General features: G+C 45.8%; 1 protein-coding gene across 5 annotated transcripts in view; it reads right to left on the bottom strand.

Moving 5' to 3' along the window:
* Positions 1–18,587, bottom strand: part of LOC138497169 (uncharacterized) — an 870,532-nt gene that overhangs the window by 437,386 nt on the left and 414,559 nt on the right. For 4 of the 5 annotated variants that reach the window (XM_069620454.1, XM_069620457.1, XM_069620458.1 and 1 more), the window contains one exon: positions 10,809–10,931. The exons of the other annotated variant lie outside the window; for it this stretch is intronic. In XM_069620454.1, the coding sequence (XP_069476555.1) occupies positions 10,809–10,931 (123 nt within the window). The remainder of the gene's footprint in view (positions 1–10,808; positions 10,932–18,587) is intronic. 5 annotated transcript variants of the gene reach the window in all.

Genomic DNA, 18,587 nt, shown 5'->3' with positions numbered 1-18,587 from the left:
TGTTGATTATCTATTGCTAAAGCATAATTTAGGTTGTAACGCAGTTGAAGGTATGTGTTGTTTCAATCTAAGTGACCATTCACGATCCATTGAAAGTCATATTCGAGGTTTGAGGGATCTCATTTCTCAAGTGTCCCAAGATCATACTGGGAATTGGTGGGATTGGTTATTTTCATGGATTCCTGATGTTGGGGGTACACTGCGTTACGCTTTTGCTTGTATTTGCATTATATTAGCTATCATAATAGCTTGTTGTTGTTTTATTCAATGCATTCCCAACTTAGTTTTAATATTTCGTCGGTTTCAGAGACCGGCTCCTCTGCCACTGGGCTATGGAAGATAAATATCCAAGGGTGGAATTGTTATGCTTGAGCTAAAACATGGCGCTGGTGCGCAGTGTATTCTGGGAGCGCTCAGAGCCATGATGGATATTTACTTCATGCCGCAGTGAAAAGCTGTACTCATTTTGCTGAGATCTAGATTCACGATGCTGAAGAAAACATGCTTTCCAAACCTGGTATGCAGTCAAGGACATTTCTGCTGGGAAAGCTAGCTTTGTTATGTCTTTTTATGAGTTACGGGACTGTTTTCTGTGGTGCTTGTTTTTCGAGGAGGGAAGCACTTTGCTCCTTGAGGTTACTGTCGGTTGACCCAGCTGGCAACCAACGGCTGCTCATCAATGCGCAAGTGCGTTGCCAGAAGGTTCGAGAAATTGCCACCCCTTTTTGAGGAGTGCATATATGCGGAACCCCTTAGCGGTCAGGTAAGACCTCAGCCCGAGAGAGGACGCTTTCGTCCAGCATACCTGTGAGCTGTTGTGCTCTCGGCCTGGCTGTCATTGGGGTCTTGCAGCCGCTTCTGGCGAGATGAGGGATCCAGTTACGCCCACGGTGATGTATTTTCTTTTGAATTCTCTGTTTCTTCTGTGATTTATTTCTATGTTATCACTTGTTGCTTCCAAGCTTTGAATAAATAGCCGTATAAGTGCTCATTATTTTCTAAGAGTGTGTGTGGTTGCAAGTTATTGCGTCTACCTGCGTTTAAAGTATTGGCTCCGTAATTGCACTGGTGATTAATGACTGTCCGTGCACTCTGGGCGAGCAATACACCACCCCCTAACCAGGCCCCAACCAACTAACCCACTAAGGACCACCCACACCTCCCCAATGTACCCACCCCCATACAACAACCCCATCCCAAATGGGCGGACGACAGTCCAATGTTTATCACACTATTTGCGACCAAGCTTGTGGGCGTATGAGTTCTTCCCGGAGGGTCCGATCAGCCGGGAGGACCGCCTCCGCGGGCTGCTTGCCACCAAACTTGAGGGGGTGCTGCTTGTAGATGGCACTGCTGGTGTTGCGGCTGGCACATTGCCCATGAATGCTTGGTGGGCCACTTGCATAGACTCCACTATGGTCGACATTACATCGTTCCACTCCATCACCCGCTGTGACAGGACCATGTTAGTGGTTGCGAATCTGCCCATTGCCGAGACAGCCTATGCACAGAGGTGCCAGTGCTCTCCCTTTGCATCCTGGTTTCCTCGCGCTGCAGCCTGGCCTCCTCACTTTGCAGCCTCAATTCCTGTAGTTGTTGCTCTACTAGCTGCGTGAGGCTGGCCTGGTGTTGCTCAATGCGCAGGAAGCAGGCACCGAGTTCAGCGATTGAGGGTGTGGGTGATCGCATCGGGCTGTGGAGTCCTGTCGGACTGAATACTAAGTCCTGTAGGGGAGTGATGTCTACCCCATCATCCTGATCCTGTGGTGCTTCAGCACACTGTTCAACCGGTGCACTATTGCAGCTACATGCATCCTCCTCAGTGGTTCCTGGACGGGCACTGATGGGTGTGGCAGATGTGGCTGCAGGTGTTGTATCTCTGACAAAATGCTGCCCTGGGGGGCGGCGGGGATGGGGGTGTCCGTAGCCACCATTGGCGGTGATGATGGTTGTGTTGCAGAGGTGCTGGCAGTGGCATCCTGTGATGGACGGGTACGTTGGCTCCGTGCAGTGGTACGTGGTGTGGCATGTTGCGCTGAATCACTGTCACTTGAAGTGCCTGTGGAGAGATGCAAGACATGCGGTTAGCTGTGTGGAAGGTTGTGGATGGGTCCATCACATGCAACGCAGTCCTCATACTTTGTCCACTTGCATGTACATACATTTGACGGGTGATGCACTCAGTTGTGTGTATCTCAGCTTGCATTCAGTTGCACGCGGTCTGCCTGTCCTGGGGGAATGTCTCATGTGTGTGTGGTGTGCGTCATTGCTGGATGCGTTGGGTCACTCTGGGCCTAGCGGGGGGAGGGGCAACATTCACACTCATGGCTTTCAACTCTGTGTACTTACCGGCATCGCCAGGTGGGCCGACTCCGACCTCTGAATCCACTACGCACTAGATCCCTTTGAGGTGCAGGACACTTCTGCACCTCTCCTGCCATGTCTGGAGCCTCAGGGGTGATGCAGGCCCTCCGCCTGGGCTGGTGCTGTGTTGGCGGTGTGCTGCCATTAGGTTGCGCACTCGCAGCCGGAGATCGTCCCACCGATTGTGGCAGTCTTTGACTGTGCGCGCAGTCACATCTACTGCAGTGCACTTCTGTGCTGCTGCCGTCCAGATCTCCTTGCGCCGCTGCCGAGTGCTTCGCCTTTGGTCGGCACTGAACAGCATAGGGGCGTTTTCTGCTATGTGCTCCACCAGCACTGTCAATTCATTCTCACTGAAGCGTGGCTTCCGCTTGCGGGTGGCTGGGATGCGCGATGCCATCTTCCTTGTGGTGTGTTGCAAGTCCCAGTGGAGCTAGGCCCTGTGGTTGCAGAGGATGGCAGTGGATTGTGGTTTAAGTAATGGCCGGCGCTGTCTTTCCGGTTTTTGCGATCACAGTGTTTCCGGGACCAGTATTTCGGTATCTGTGACAGCGGAGACGGATATGGATGTACCGCTGCCATGTTTCGCGGTACATCCATGCCCGTGGGTGTTTTTGTGATGGCGGTGACAGCGTTTCTGTGATCGCCTGGTGCGCGTGACCGACAACCCGTAATTGCCCCTTGTTTCCGCATGCTTGCGGACGCAGTAACGGTGACACCGCCATCACGGAAACAACGGTTTCCGGACCGGCGAAATCATAATGAGGCCCATTGTAATTAAAGGTCTGCAATATTTTGCCTGGAATCTGAACCCATGGATAATTACCCATTGGATAGGGCATACTGAAGCGAGGTCACGTTGCGTCTGTAGCGGGATAGATTCATTAAGGCCTCTGGACTTAGAGTAATTAACCTTAAATCCTGATGCTAGTCCAAAGTCTCAGAGTTCCTCCATCAATGCAGCCAGGAAGGTACCCACTTCCCTTTTATTGACCATAACATTGTCTGCATGATAGGGACACCTTATATGTGCTTCCCTTAACCTCTACTCCTTTTAGCTTAACATTATTTCTGACCCTTTACGCAAATGGTTCCATTGACAATGCAAATATTAGTGGAGACAAAAGATAACCCTGTCTGTTCCCCCTTGAAATCTATGAGGTGGTTTGCCCGTTTACTCTAATTACAGTGGAGGGGCTTTGGTAATTTGCTAGTACTAATGTACTAACGTTCGGACCAAAACCAAATATTCCGAGCAGCGATTGTATGTAGCCCCAATCCACCATATCAAGCGCTGCATGGGGGTTCAGCGATATGACCCCCATTTCGATCTAATTCCTATTCCCAAACTCTATAATGTTCAGAACCCTCTAAATATTACCGTGGGTGTATCTATCCGTTATGAACCATGTCTGATCTGCATTAATAACTACCTGTAGTGCCCTCCATCAGACTTTGTGCCAGAAGTTTAGAAGAACAAGTTACTTCTTACCTGGTAACGTTCTTTCGATGGAATGTTCCTCCGACATATTCCTTATCTTGATAGATTTACTTCCATCTTGCTGGCCTCAGAAAATGTTTTCAGTAGAGGGTGCTGCGCGTCGACGTCCCTCGAGTTGGTGTCCCTCGACAGCCTCCGTATCGGCGCCGACGTCATCATGCGTATAAATAGACTCGCGCAGCGTCGGTTGCTCAGTTCCGTTTTGAAGCTTAAGAGTAGCTCTGCATGAATTGGTTATTGACCTTGAAGGAGCGTAAGCTGCAACCACAAGGGAAGTTTTACTGAGGGGATGGATGGGAGGGGCGATAAGGAATATGTCGGAGGAACATCCCATCGAAAGAACGTTACCAGGTAAGAAGTACCTTGTTCTTCAAAGGGATTGTGTCCTCCGACGTATTCCTTATCTTGATAGACTCCCATAGCAGTGGTGTGTAAACGGAGGTGGGAGTAAAATTGTCATATTCCCATTTAAGAGTGAACAGAGTGTAACACAGCTTTGCCAAATCTAGTCTCTTGGCTAGAGGAGGAATCCAGATTGTAGAATTTTGTAAAGGTATGTGCGGACGCCCATGTGGCAGCCGCACATGTGTCTCAAATCGGTACCCCTCTTTGGAGGGCCGAAGAGGCTGCAATACCCCTGGTTGAATGAGCCCTAAGATTTTGAGGGGGCTCTTTCCCCGCCAGTTTGTAACATTCTAGAATGGCTAAAATAATCCTTCTGGAAATGGTCTGTTTTGTGATTGGCAATCCTAATTTGTGCCCTGTGTAACCTATGAACAGTTGGTCTGCTTGCCTAATCCTAGCAAGTCTGCTGATATAAAAACTCAAGGCTCGCCTTGGATCCAGCCTATGTAGCCTCTCTTCCTCTTTCCCTGGATGGGGAGAAGAATAGAATGAGGGTAAGGTTATCTTCTGAGTGATGTGGAATTCAGAAACTACCTTTGGGAAGAAATTAGGCTTCACTTGCAGGACAACTTTGTCTTTGTGAAAAATTGTATGAGGGGGTTTACAAGATAGGGCTTGTAATTCGCTCACCCTCCTGGCAGATGTCAAAGACACTAATAAGACAGTTTTAAGGGTGAGAAATCTTAACAAACAAGAGTGGAGTGATTCAAAAGGAGTACCCATCAGGAAATTTAAGACTAAATTTAAGTCCCATAAGGGAACTTGGAACGGTCTCAGGGGATAGACATTAGTTAACCTCTTCAGAAATTGTATTAGTAAGGGTAATTTGAAATATGATGGCTCCTCTGCAGTGCGCTTGAAGATCAATAGCGCTGCGAGGTAGCCCTTGATCGTACCAACTTAAAGACCTGAATTCGCCAAATAGAGCAAAAACGATAACACCATTGGTGTACCGCATGACAAGTGTTCAATATTCTTTTCTCTACACCAGCTGCAAAATTTGTTCCAACAGCAGCGGTATAAAGTCTTTGTTGCTGGCCTTCTGGCTGAAAGCAACACCTCCATAACGTCATCTGGGAGGTCCCAATCCTTGTATCTCAACCTTTCAGAAACCAAGCGTGAAGGTTGAGGGTTCTGATGTCTGGATGGAGATCCTGACCTCCCTTCTGTGAGAGAAGATCCTCCCTGTGTGGAAGACGAATCGGAGGGCAGATGGACATGCCCACAAGGTCCGGGTACCACGTTCTCCTGGCCCAGTCTGGGTCAATTAGGATCATAGTCTTCCAGAATCTTCTCAACCTCCTGATCATCTGAGGAATGACAGGGACTGAAGGAAACGCGTGCAGAAGTGGAAACTCCCAGTCTACCACGAACGCGTCCCCTAGAGCTCCTCTCGGGGTAAATTCCCTTGACCAAAACTGATCGCACTTCCTGTTGATACTGGTGGCGAACAGATCCACTTGTGGGGTTCCCCAAAGGGCAAAGATCTCTTGAAGGACTTCCTGAGCTATCTCCCACTTGTGAGAGACTGAGCGTCCGCTGTCAAGTTCTTCTCTCCGGCTAAGTGAACTGCCGATAGAGAGATTCCTTCTTGAATTGCCCAAAACCAGAGCTGCATCGCCTCTCTGCACAGTGGCAGTGATCCTACGCCTCCTCTTTTGTTGAGGTAGTGCATGGCCACTGTATTGTCCGTCATTATTAGGACATTTTTCCCTTGTACAGATGGCAGAAAAGCCTTCAGTGCTAGTCTGATAGCTCTCAGCTCCAACAGGTTGATATGTAGTCTGGACTCCGATGGAGACCAACGACCGCTGATGGTCAAGTCGTTGGCATGGGCTCCCCACCTTGTGAGTGAGGCATCCGTGACTACTGTTATCTCCGGCCATGGTTGCCAAAACAGTTCTCCTTTCAAAATGTTCTCCCGACAGGCCCACCACTGAAGGTCCCGAGCCACTTTGTCCAGAAACTGAAGGAGATCTGTCATTTTTCCTGAGAATTGCGACCACTGAGTTCTTAGTGCCCACTGGAGAGATCTCATTCTCAGGCGAGCCTCTGGCACAAGGAAGATGCAGGATGCCATGAGGCCTAGCAACCTCAAAAAGTCGAAGGCTAGGAGACGTTGGGCATTTTGAAACTTGGTGACCATCTGCAGAATATCTTGAGCCATCACCTCTGGTGGCGAGGCTTTCCCCAGGGAAGTGTCCAGGACCGTTCCGATGAACTGGAGTGTCTGTGATGGCATCATCTGTGACTTCTTTAAATTGAGGGAGAAGCTCAGTTTGTGAAGGAAGTGGCAGACATAATCTAGTTGGATCTGAGCTTGTTCCGAAGATACTGCTCTGATCAACCAATCGTCTAGGTAGGGGTAGACGTGGATCCCTTCCCTCCTTAGACTTGCAGCCACTACCGACATTAGCTTGGTGAAAACCCTTGGGCGGAGGTCAGCCCAAATGGCAGAACTCGAAATTGATAGTGAGAGTTGCCAATTGCGAACCTCAGGTATTTCCTGTGTTTGAGATGGATTGGCACATGGAAATAAGCATCCTGAAGGTCTACAGATACCAGCCAGTCCTGAAGCTGGAGGTCCTGAAGGATCTGAGAGAGAGTTACCACCTTGAACTTGTCCTTCCTGAGGAATTTGTTCAATTCTCTCTTAAGTCCAAGATGAGTCTCAGTCCTCCGTCCTTCTTCGGTATCAAGAAGTAGGAGGAATACCAACCCTTGTTCCTCTCCGCTACAGGTACCGGTTCTATGGCACCTTTCTCCAGCAGTTCTAGAATCTCCTGCAAAAGGAGCAGATCTGGAAACTTCAAAGAGTTGTTCCCCAGTGGATGACTGAGGGGTGCGTAGAAAAGGCAGGCAGTAACCTTGGGCAACTGTCTCCAATGCCCAAGCATCTGACGTACTGGACTGCCATTCCGCCAGATGTTGAGTTAACCTGCCCCCTACTGGTATCTTGTGAGGAGAGTCCTCAGAGTGGTTTAGAGGCGGCTGATGCAGATGCTGAGGGTAAAGAGGCACCTGCTGCTGCGGCTTTTGTACTTTTAACCCGTCCACCTCGGGTGAATTTCTTTTGGCCTCTTTGAGCCGGCTGTCCTCTGCCTTTTCCGAATGCGGAATAAAAACGAAAGGACCTACCTCTCCAAGAGGTTCCTGAGGGGCGATAGGGAGTTTGACGGATTGCAGTTCCAAGGGATTTTGCTGCTGCCTTGGATGTTTGTAACTTCTGTAGGCTGTCATCAGCCTTCTTACCAAATAAAGAAGAGCCGTCAAAGGGCATATTCAAAAGTCTGGCCTGTACATCTGGAGCAAAACCAGACATTCGCAACCACGCAAATCTGCGGATTGTAGTACTTGCCGCCATGACCCTGCTGATACTGTCAGCAGAATCAATGCCAGTTTGAAGGGATTCGCATATTGCGTCTTTACCATCTTTAATGATGTTCAGAAAAGCTTCCCTTTCTTCTCCTTCTGGGATGCAGTCAGCAGCTGATGAAGCACACTCCCAAAGTGTATGGCTGAATCTTGCGAGCGTACAAGTAGCATTAATGGATTTAAGTGCCATGCTACACGCAGAAAAGACCTTTTTTGACATAGCGTCAAATCTCTTATCATCCCTGTCTTGTGGAACAGTAGGGTATGCAGATCTACTGTTCAATGAAGTTGCTGCTTGAACAACCAGACTCTCTGGAGTTGGATGTTTGGACAAATATTCAGGGTCAGAAGCAGATACCCTATATTTGGCAGATAGTTTTTTGTTAACTGCCGGGATAACCTCAGGAGTTTCCTAGATGGCCGATATTTTCCTCTGTAATGCAGTATGAAATGGAACCACAGGATCTTCCTGTGGGCCCTTAATTAAGATGTCTGTAAGAACATCTTGTTGAAAAGCAGGTGAAGGTATAGACCAACCCATGAATTCTATTATTCTGGCCATTAAAGTTTTGTAAGGGGTCTCAGCATGTTCCCCTGGGTCTGGATTGGCAAATTCTAGTTCTGGGGAAGTATCTAACCCACTTGCATCATGCAAGGACTCTTGAAGGTCCTTCAACCTATTTTCTTCAGAGATAAATTCCTCTGGTACAGGTGTTGTAGTTCTCTGCAACCCAAAAGGTCTTTCCTGATCAGAATCCTCCCCTTCTTCATAAATAGAGGACAAGGCTCTGAAATAATCTGACCTTGGAAAAGGCTTAAAACCCATTTCTAAAGCAGAAGGGGCCAAGCTTGTAGTAACCGGTTGAGAAAACGTCGACGTTGTCGATGCGGAAGTCAAAGGCTTCGAAGAAACCGAAAAAGGCGTTGAAAAGGTATGGAGACCTCGAAGAATTCGAGAGGATCGGAATCCTACTTGGAGTCGTCGAGGTTATCGATGACATTCTCAAGGTCATGGTGGAAGCCCTCGGTATGACTACTGACTGCGAAGTAGTGACAGCCATAGGTTTATCCTTTATCGGCGTCGACATCGGCATCAAGGACGGCGTCGATTCGACCGATCTATGCGTCGATGGGGGAGCCCGAAAGCCCCAAATGGGAAAGAAGCTTTAGGCAGAAACAATGCAGCGTTTAGCATTTCAGAAAACAACCGTGTTGTGTTTCTGCCTAAAGCTGCTTTCCCATTTGGAGCTGTCCCAAATGGGAAAGCAGCTTTAGGCAGAAACACAAAGCGGTTGTGTTTGAAAACGCTGCGGTTTTTCTTTCCAAGTTTCTCAGGCTCCTCCGAGCCAGAGGAGCCTGAGAAACTTGGAAAGAAAAACTGCAGCGTTTTCAAACACAATAACGTTGTATTTATGTGTGCGGTAGCTTCAAAAGCTACCGCAAACATAAATACAACATTTTTAAAGCTCCGGTTTTATTTCTAAGTTTTCCGGGCTCCTCCAGCCCGGAAAACTTAGAAAAAAAAACGCAGCTAGTGCTTATTTTAAAAAAAATAAATAGCACTTACCGAGATGCAGCTGCAGCTTTTCTGCCTGTAGTCTCCGGTCTGCGTCCTCCGAGTCCCGGTACCAATGAAAGAAAAGCCACCCAGCTTTTGTTTACTACAGCTGGCTGGCTTTTCCTTCATTAGTGCCGCAAAAGCAAGCAGGGGCGGGCATCCATTTCACAAAATGGATGCCCCCATGTGCTTCCTTTTTAAAATGTTGAGCTTCATTTTCTCAAAATTGTACATAGGGACTGTTCCAATCCATTTTTTTTATTATTGCCGATCTTTTTTTGCAATAACATTTTTTGGGCGAACCATTCCTCTAAGGAGGTTGGAGGCATTATTGTATTGAGGGGGAAGATACTATTAGACAGTAGGGAGGACTTGAAGGAGGCTCACCCAACTCTTGACAAATATGGTCCTGGGATGGGTGGTGGTATGAGCATGTTGCACAGTATCAATGAAGTGTAGAAGAAGGGAAAGGTTGGAGAGGATAGGTCAGGAGGTGCAGGGTAGGGTCCCAGAAGCACAAGAGCATTGCGGGCCATTGAGGAATATAGTAGGGATGGAGCTGTGGGGAATAGGACCCGGCCAATGTGAAAGGGAATTGGCCAAAGTAGAGCCTTTGGATAGCTCAGTGTACCAGACACCATGTGGAAGCCCTGGGGTGTTGATAAGTAATACGCTGCCCCCAGTTTCTAGCCTTGTTTGGGCCTATCAAGTGGGTGCATGTGGTAACTAGATGCCAAAGAAAACCTAGGACAAGAAGCAGAAGACCAGAGTCTACCAACTGAAGTGTCATGAAAGAAGTTTGGGGACATTCAAAAATTCCCTCGATCAAGCTGCAAGATTGATCAATTAAGATTTGAAATGTTGAATTCATTGAGAGCCATCCTTGTGTTATGGGATATTTATGATTGGTTTCATCAAACCTGTATGTCACCCTAATAAACACTGCTTGAACCAGATAATTGTGCGTTCGTCATAAAACGAGTACCATCAAAATGAGACAGAGTATTGTATGTATCGCGTAAAATGACTAAGAAGTGTGAGGCAGAACACAATGATGACAGAATGATAACCCTGGCCAAAAAAAGAACAGACACTGGTTTATTGTGAGGGTGAAAGGAAAGGATGCAGGAATACTGAATGATGAGAGGGGTTGGGGTATCTTTTAATTGGTAGACAAAAATGTAAAAAATCCAAATCAGAAAAACACAAAACCTACACAAAGAAATAGAAATCATACAAATACACACAAAAAGCAAAACATAGGCAGAATTATGAATAATATTTTCTTCAAATGAAAATATCACCAGAACCTCTTGCAGGTGAAATGTGTACTGTGACTGGGACCTATCACCTGAAGGTGACACATAGATCAATGCACCTTGTGCAATAAATCCCCAGGCTGTTTTACTGTGACTGACACTGTATGTTAGAGGACGATGTTGTTAATTCAGCAAGATATCTTTTGCATCTATTCCAGTCACTGTATGTTAATGAGAAAGATATGAGGGATAACAAGGACATTGCTCCATTGCTCCACACTGTGGCCTCTGTTGGGAGGGCATGGGGGGGGAGGACAACATACACATATGGGCTCTTTGTGCTTACCGAATTCTTTATGAATTGGTCAACAGAGTCAGCCACCTTCAAAGCACTTGAAATGGTGAAGCTTTCACTCTTGATGAAGTTTAACATACTCTCCAGAAGGGTTCCCATCTGCTTCTCTGACATCTACAAAGAAAAACAAATGTTACAGATCAGCTAACTTTAAAGGTGGCTTGGCCTCTATGCCTTTTAAAACACTCTTCTCTTATTACTGCTGCTTAGCGAATTGACCAAAACCCATCTGCAAATCCAGCTGAATCATGATGCCCAAGCTTGTGAAACCCAGATATGAAGCTCACCCGAGTACCTGGCAGAGATTGTGATGTTCATGTGGGATATGGGTCCCCACCTGAGGATTTGGGTGAATTATTAGGCAGAATGGCAATTTAGATGCCTACAAAAGGAACCAGCAACTTTCTTTTTCCGATGAAGGTTGAGTTTGGCTGCAAAAACGTGGGACAAGATTGATCCACAACACAGTAGGAGGAGGTGACGAGAGTTTGGAAGGAGATAAGGCAGCAATTTATTTTGTTTCCAGGGATGAGGGTTTATATGTGTGTTATGTAAAACGTTTGTTATTTTTGTAGGGAACTTTTATTTGTTCTTAGTTTGGGAAGCCATTTTTTTAAAAAGCCAACTGAAAAGCCAATTTTTGGTTTTGCAAGTCAACCCTTTTTTTAGGATAAATCGTTTGTTGAGCTTGTTATGAAAATTGCAGGGTAGGAAGACTAAGGTGCAGTTCTGTCCATCAGAGACTACATAGATCTTGATGCAGGGGTGTAGGTGGATAAAACCGCTAACCTCCGATCTCAAAAGGGGGCGGGCATGGTTATAAGCCCTATTTAGTCTAATGAGGCACACAGACAATCTGCATCCTTCGCCTCCTCCATTTATCTAGGGATGTTGGTTGGACTGGTGGTGGCACTGCTGGTAGTGATGATTGGTTTGGGAGGAATGGTGGGAAGAATGGAATGATTAGGAGTCTAAGAGGTGCGAGGATACTGACAGAGATAAATTCGTTAGAGGGCAGTGAAAGAATTCATGGATGAGGGGAGTGGAGGAAACTCAGGAGGAGCACAGAGAAGGGTTTGTAGTGGGTGAAGATAGGGTGGAGGAACAGCTGGCAGGTGAGAACTGTCCATTTAGGAGCAGGAGTCTGGAGGAGGAATCACTAAGCCCAATAAGGTTAGCAGACAGGCTCAGGTCTAAAGATACATGGAATACAGGAGGAATTCCCCCATTTGCCATCATCGTGTAAGGCAGCACATTTTTGTAAGGTTCTTCTGGGGGATGAGTAGCGGATGCTGAATCTGTTGAGAACAACTTTTACCAGATCACTATCTAGTGGGCTACGATTACGATATTCAATTCGGTGTGCAACAGCCCTCCTAATTCACCTGCAGTTCAAGCACGGAAAGTGTATTAGATTTTCCATGTCTCCAACCCAAAGTAAGTGAAGAGGAGGAGGAGGAGGAGGCCTTTCACAGGACATTGTTAAATGATGTCACCTTCATAGGTGAAATTGTGCCAATCAATTCAGCAAATACTGATCCTGAGGCAATGCTTTTGTACCCACCCAAAAAAGGTATATTAGGTTATTTGGGTTGTAGAGTAAGTTACTGAGAGAAGAGGGATAGGGGTAGCATCGCACCGCAGCTGGGAAAATATTCCCTAGTGTGTGGGCAGATTATTAGCTGGGGAGAATCGTTGGACCAAAATTGGCTACTGTGCTTCTGAAAACGCTGACGGTGTTTTGGTTGCATTGACAGTAAGGGGAAATTCTAATACATTTCAATTTGTTTGTGGCGGGGGTACTTATGTTGCTTTAATTTTCTCCTAGACTTCATGCCATAAAAAAAAAAATCAAAAGCCCAAACCTTAATAAAATATCAAAACAAAAACGAAGACAGCGGTTTGCACGGGGGAAACGTGGCGGCGGGTGAACGAGAAGCGGGTGTGACAGTTTCGTTCTGTTTGTGTCGCCTCGCTTTCCTCTGCCGTGATATCCTCCAGTCTGTCGTCCACACCAAATGCCTTGGAGTGCGGCGAGTGTGTTGTCCGTGTTGTTTCCCTGAGGAGCTGCAGTCTATTTTCTCTTTCTACTGGCGTGGAGGTGGAGCGACCAGTACAAAACATTCATTCACACGCGGAGCATCACGGAGTGCAGCGAGTGTGTTGTCCGTGTTACACAGGGGCACTGAGCTCGGAGCCCTGATGGTAATTCAGTATAAGCCACATTCCGGGAACGGAAGCACTCCTGCTTTACAATTCGTATCTATGCAGGGACCCAGCACCTCTGGTCTAGAACACACGGCATACAACGAAGCAGTGCTGATTCAGAACACGAGTCCAGATGGTGGAGTTCATCCACTAACACGGCAACAGCGACGAATGTTAGCCGCCGGAGGAAAGGAGTCACCGGAGCAAATGGGCCTGCCCCCACCGGTAAGTGCCTGTGTTGTACGAAAAAGGACTCGTGTCTCAACCATGTCCTCTAACTCTGATGTTTTTTTAGACTGCTTGGGTAACAGCTCCCCAGTATCCTTGACACCCATCCCGTTAACTCCAAATATAATCATCGATCTGGAGGGTAACATGGATAAGGACGCAGCCATAGAGAGAGGTACAAAAACGTCTGTGGGTTTGACCACTGGGGCAGACTTGAGTGGGGCTATGTGCACAGAAAATGTGCAGGTGGAGGCGATTAAGTCGACCAGTCCAACGTGCGCTGGCATCACGCGGACTAGAGACACAACTGGTCTACCCCTAAGCAACGTGGGAAATGCTGTCCAAAGCATCCCAACTCTCCAATCCTCGGCTTGTCAAGACGCTGTACTTACCAACAATTGTGACATCAGTGGCACAAATGTGCCCAGCCCTGAGACTGAAAAGTCGATAATCTCCCTAGATCTACCAACAGGAGATTTGAATTGGAAAAATGTAACGTTGGAAAACAAAATGATTCAAGGAACTGGGCCTGACAACTCCCTTGACGAAGGCAACAGCTTCCATCTCCCAAGTGGAATATTGTCAACAGATCAAGCAGGAAATCTACAGATTTGCCCTGATTGGGATAACGTGAACTGCCTGTATGAGGAAGCGGGCAGTCTCACGACTGGTGCTAACAGGCGTAACTCTATTGTGATCGTTGACAAGGTTTTAAGCGACCTAAAAGAGCTCAATGCAAAATTTGGAAACTTGCATCATCCTGAACCAAACTTAGAACAACCTACAGAACAACCTTCAGAGTACCCAAATGCAGACAGCCCACATGATCAGTCATGTGGGGCCCAAGGTATCAAACCTATGAATCTAGCAGAACTACAAACTCCTGATATCAGACAGGATGAGAAACTGTATTCGTGGTTGCGCCCCCTGGCAAAAAGGAAGAGATTGGAATCTTTAACGGAAGAGTATGTACCGCATTCACAAAAGAGAATAACCAAGGAACCACAAACTGGATCTCCTTCCCTATTCTCCGCTGCTAATGACTTCTTTGAGCCACCAACAAAGTCCCAGACATTCTGGGGAGCAAGATTTAAACGGCCATGCTACAAACGCCAAAAGCCCACCCAAACATTAGCATAAACTCTTGCAAACAAAATAGCTGAAAATCTGAACACCATAATAATGGCGGCTAATACCATATCCTTGGCACCTTATATGAAACTTTATGAACATCTGAACATCTGAACGACAATGCCAAGGACCAGACAACCCTATTAGCCATGATGAACACCAAAATGATGGCAATAGAACAAGAATTAACGGCGACCAAACAAATTTTGACCAATGAATATGCGAAATCTGATATGAATGTAAAGGTAATACTGGAGTACACCAAAAACAGTGCAACAGACAAGCGCCTGTTTGCTGAAGTTGCCAGAGAAGCAATTGCCCTGCTGAAATCATTTAATGCGAAAATGCCAACACTGGATAAACATCACGCGATTGACGATCAGAGAAGAACTGCAGGTGAAAAGATGGACACAAATCCCAAAGAGAGAACAACTACAATTGAAGGAAACTATGGAACTGAACTAAGCTCTATGGCTGGAAACATTAACGATACCTTACCTGCAAACTCTATCATCATTGCGCCACCCCAAAAATGCAAACAAAATGTGAAATACAGTAAGGAAGTGGAAGACAAACCATCATCAAAAGAGCAACATAGTGAAAGTAGTACACACAAGGCGATTATGGGAACCTTGCCGTCCGAACAAGTGGCAGATGAAGCAACACAGTCCACACCTTCCAAACATATACCCATTACGATCTCAGATCTTGAACTGAGTCCGGGTGCACCAGTAATAGGAGCAAAGGGTGACACTCCCGGTCCAGCTGATACGGCAAATCAAACAGGCCATAATAAGACTCAAAGCCTACCCCCTCAAGGACCAGCCAACGAACATGACCAAGTGGGAAATAGTGCAAAGGATATCTGTCGCATAGAAGAAGTATTTTCAATCTTCAACCGAAACAAACAGAATGCTGCCACAAAGAGTAGCTCAAATCACATACTGACAGAAAAGAAATCTAAAAACATGAGAAAAAGGAAACCCCAGCAAAGATCACAGGTGCAAACGTTTTTAAGAAACATCAAAGGCTTCAGTATTAAAACAACCTGTGATACAATACATAAAGGACCAACAAATCCCAACACGGAAAAGAGTGATAAAACGAAAGCCGATGAACAAAAAAATCCCGATATGCCAGGTGAGGACCATTCTAAGAAAAACGATAGCATCCCTGGAGAGCTGCTAAACGTCTCGACTTATGAGGATTACGAAGAAGATCAAAGCGAAACGATACCGGCCACAGCCACTGAAACACATACGGCTTCTCAACCGCCCTTGGCAAACATAAATATAGATCTACGTTCACCTACAAACGGCAACAGGGAGTCGGCTGAGTTGCCACAAAACAAGTATCCAGCAATAAAATCGATTGCCCCGGAAACAAGGGCTTTCACATCTAACAACCAAAGGACGGTAACTGTCGATGTAAAGGAGCAGGAAGAAATCATCTCGAAACCCTTAACCATTAGCTGTGAGAAATTCCTCACCTTAGAAGCTAAAAGAATTCGAATCGCTAATGATAAAAGATCTATGACCAATGAATCGGATGGAATATCACCCAATTACGATGCAAAGAACGATAAACAAGAATTCCATACATTTGAGTCAAAAAGAACTCTGATTCATGCAGTGAAATTTCAAGAAAGCCCAAACGCACGAGCAATGAAGCATAACAGCGAATCACCTAAGCAGGAGATAAACACAAGAAGGACTGGCAAATGTCACTCCAACAACAAGAAAGATAAAATTTGATTGCTATAAACGAGGGGCAGAGTCATCAGATGTATCGGCCAACAAACAAACGAAGCGTCGACCCAAAATAGACAATGATCGGAAGAAATTGGGGAAATACCTTATACAGCTTGAACAAATTGAAAAAGAAAAAGATGCTCTGATACTGAATCGGAAAAATGTGATGCTGTTACTTCACCACATACCGCAATTGAGGACGGTGGCCTCCGAGTACATTCAAATTGTGGAATTTGAAGACGAAAGTGAGCATGACCGTGTTATTTTACACATAGCATCAAAAGTTATCTGTGACTCACTATTAAACAGTAGCATCACTTTGAACTCCCTGGGGTTTGATATCACCGAAATTAATAAGAGCAATGAGCCGGAGGAGCCCAAGAAATGTATATGTCCCTCAGATGGCCGCCTACTTGCAATCAAAAGCCCCCTCAAGTCAGGGGGAGTATGTAAGGCCACATGCAAGATAAATGAGTCGCCCCTTCGTGTGAGTGAGGACAAGCAGATCTTTGAAGATGAGCAGATCAAAATAACGATCAGTAAGACCGACAAAGTCGTTCAGCTAAGCTGTCCCAAACCCAGAGAGGAACAAGACTGGACCTGGGTTGCCCAAACCATCAACTGTTGTAACAAGAGCTAATGCCAGAGACCATGTCAACAGGAGGAGATCTGTATTGCCTCGTGGAATACTAGAGGCCACAGACATTTGTTTGGTGAAATTCCAATGAACTTAGAAGACGTGGATATTCTGTGCCTACAGGAGACCTGGCTCTTGCATCTGCCTGTAGCTGACGGCTTCGAGATTGCTTTTAATACTGCAATCAAAGGAGCCAAAGGACGTCCTATGTCGGGGCTGCTCACACTTGTTAAACTTGAAAGTGGGATACGTATTTTATCTGCAAAAAATTTATCAGCATATATACAAGTAGTTGAGATTAAATTGCCGACACAGCAACCTAGAAATACAGATCAATTAACATTGATAAATGTCTATTGGCAACACACTGCTATGCAGACAGAAACATTCCTGGACCTAATCACGGAAACAATCTCGAATATCAAAGACAATGGGACAGAATCCAAGATTCTGATCTGTGGCGATCTTAACATAAACTGCTTAAAAGATGACACTAAAAGTGACCATGCAAATGGGAAAGAGTTTAGAGATCCAACTATCTCCGCATGGTTACAAGAAATGAAAGCATGGTATCTGAAGATTCTTAATGGTGAAACGCCAGGTGATATTCCAGCACATTTTACATGGAAAAGGGACCAACAACAGTCTACCATCGACTACATGTTTGTGTCAGAGAGAATGAAACAGGATGTTGCTCGCTTGGACATTATTGAAATGGAGGCGAGCGATCACTATATGCTAAAAACAACTCTGAAGATTCACTGTATAAAAGAGAAAATCTCCTATCAATGTACAAATCTGACTGTGGCGCCAGGGCGCAATTGACTAAAGCTTACCCAAAATAAGTTAGAAAAGCTGATAAAAATCACTGGAGAATAGTTCTGCCACAGGGAAAATTGAATATGCTTCTCTATTGGAAACATATCGAGAGAAGCAAACTGCGAAGCCAAGACCTGACTTTACAAAATTACATACTTGGGACCGTGAGATTGTCACCAAAAAGAAAGAGCTGAGCAAAGCACTGAGAAAGCTGAAAAGAACCAACACTTGTGCTATTTGCGAAAGAAAGACGAAACAAATGAGACAAACCTACAAGAATTGGTTGTGTTATGCTACAAAGAGATGCAGAAGTAATGATGGAAACAATAACCAAAAGGAACACCAGTGCATTTTGGACCTATCTGAACAACATAGCGACACCACAAGAAGCTATAATAAAAAACATGGTGTCGGAGAAAGATTGGGTCAAACACTACTCCGATACATTTTACAACAATAACATAACATGCAGCAAACCATCTAACCTGAGCAATGACTGGTCTATCAAAATAGATAAAGAAGACATACACAAAAATATCATGAGACTCAGCACATCCAGAGCCCCTGGACCAGATGGGCTTACAAATCAGATGCTAAAACAACATCCTGACTTATGGACAGACTTGTGTCACACTTTATTTTCCTCCATTTTGCAGGAGAAAAAGATTCCGACCACTTGGCGAAGAGCTATTATTGTACCAATTTTCAAAAAAGGCGCACGCACTGATCCAAGAAACTACCGCCCAATAGCCCTCCTAGATGTGCTGGGGAAAATATTCGCAACTCAACTCCAGATTAAACTGTTTAAATGGATTCAAGAATCTCAAAGTTATGATGTTCGACAGGCGGGATTTGTCAAGGGTGTCGGCTGTGGCCTAAATTTGACAATCATAAATTTCCTTAAAATGGAAGCCATCCGTCAAAATAAGAAGATCTATATTGCGTTTGTCGACCTGTCCAGTGCATTTGACACCATCGATCGTGGAATGCTCTGGG

This window comes from Ambystoma mexicanum, chromosome 5q (genome assembly GCF_040938575.1).
Source record: "Ambystoma mexicanum isolate Mex_15411 chromosome 5q, UKY_AmexF1_1, whole genome shotgun sequence".
Taxonomy (NCBI): domain Eukaryota; kingdom Metazoa; phylum Chordata; class Amphibia; order Caudata; family Ambystomatidae; genus Ambystoma; species Ambystoma mexicanum.
The sequence above is the reverse complement of the archived record's forward strand: the minus strand, read 5'-3'. Positions and strand labels throughout refer to the sequence as shown.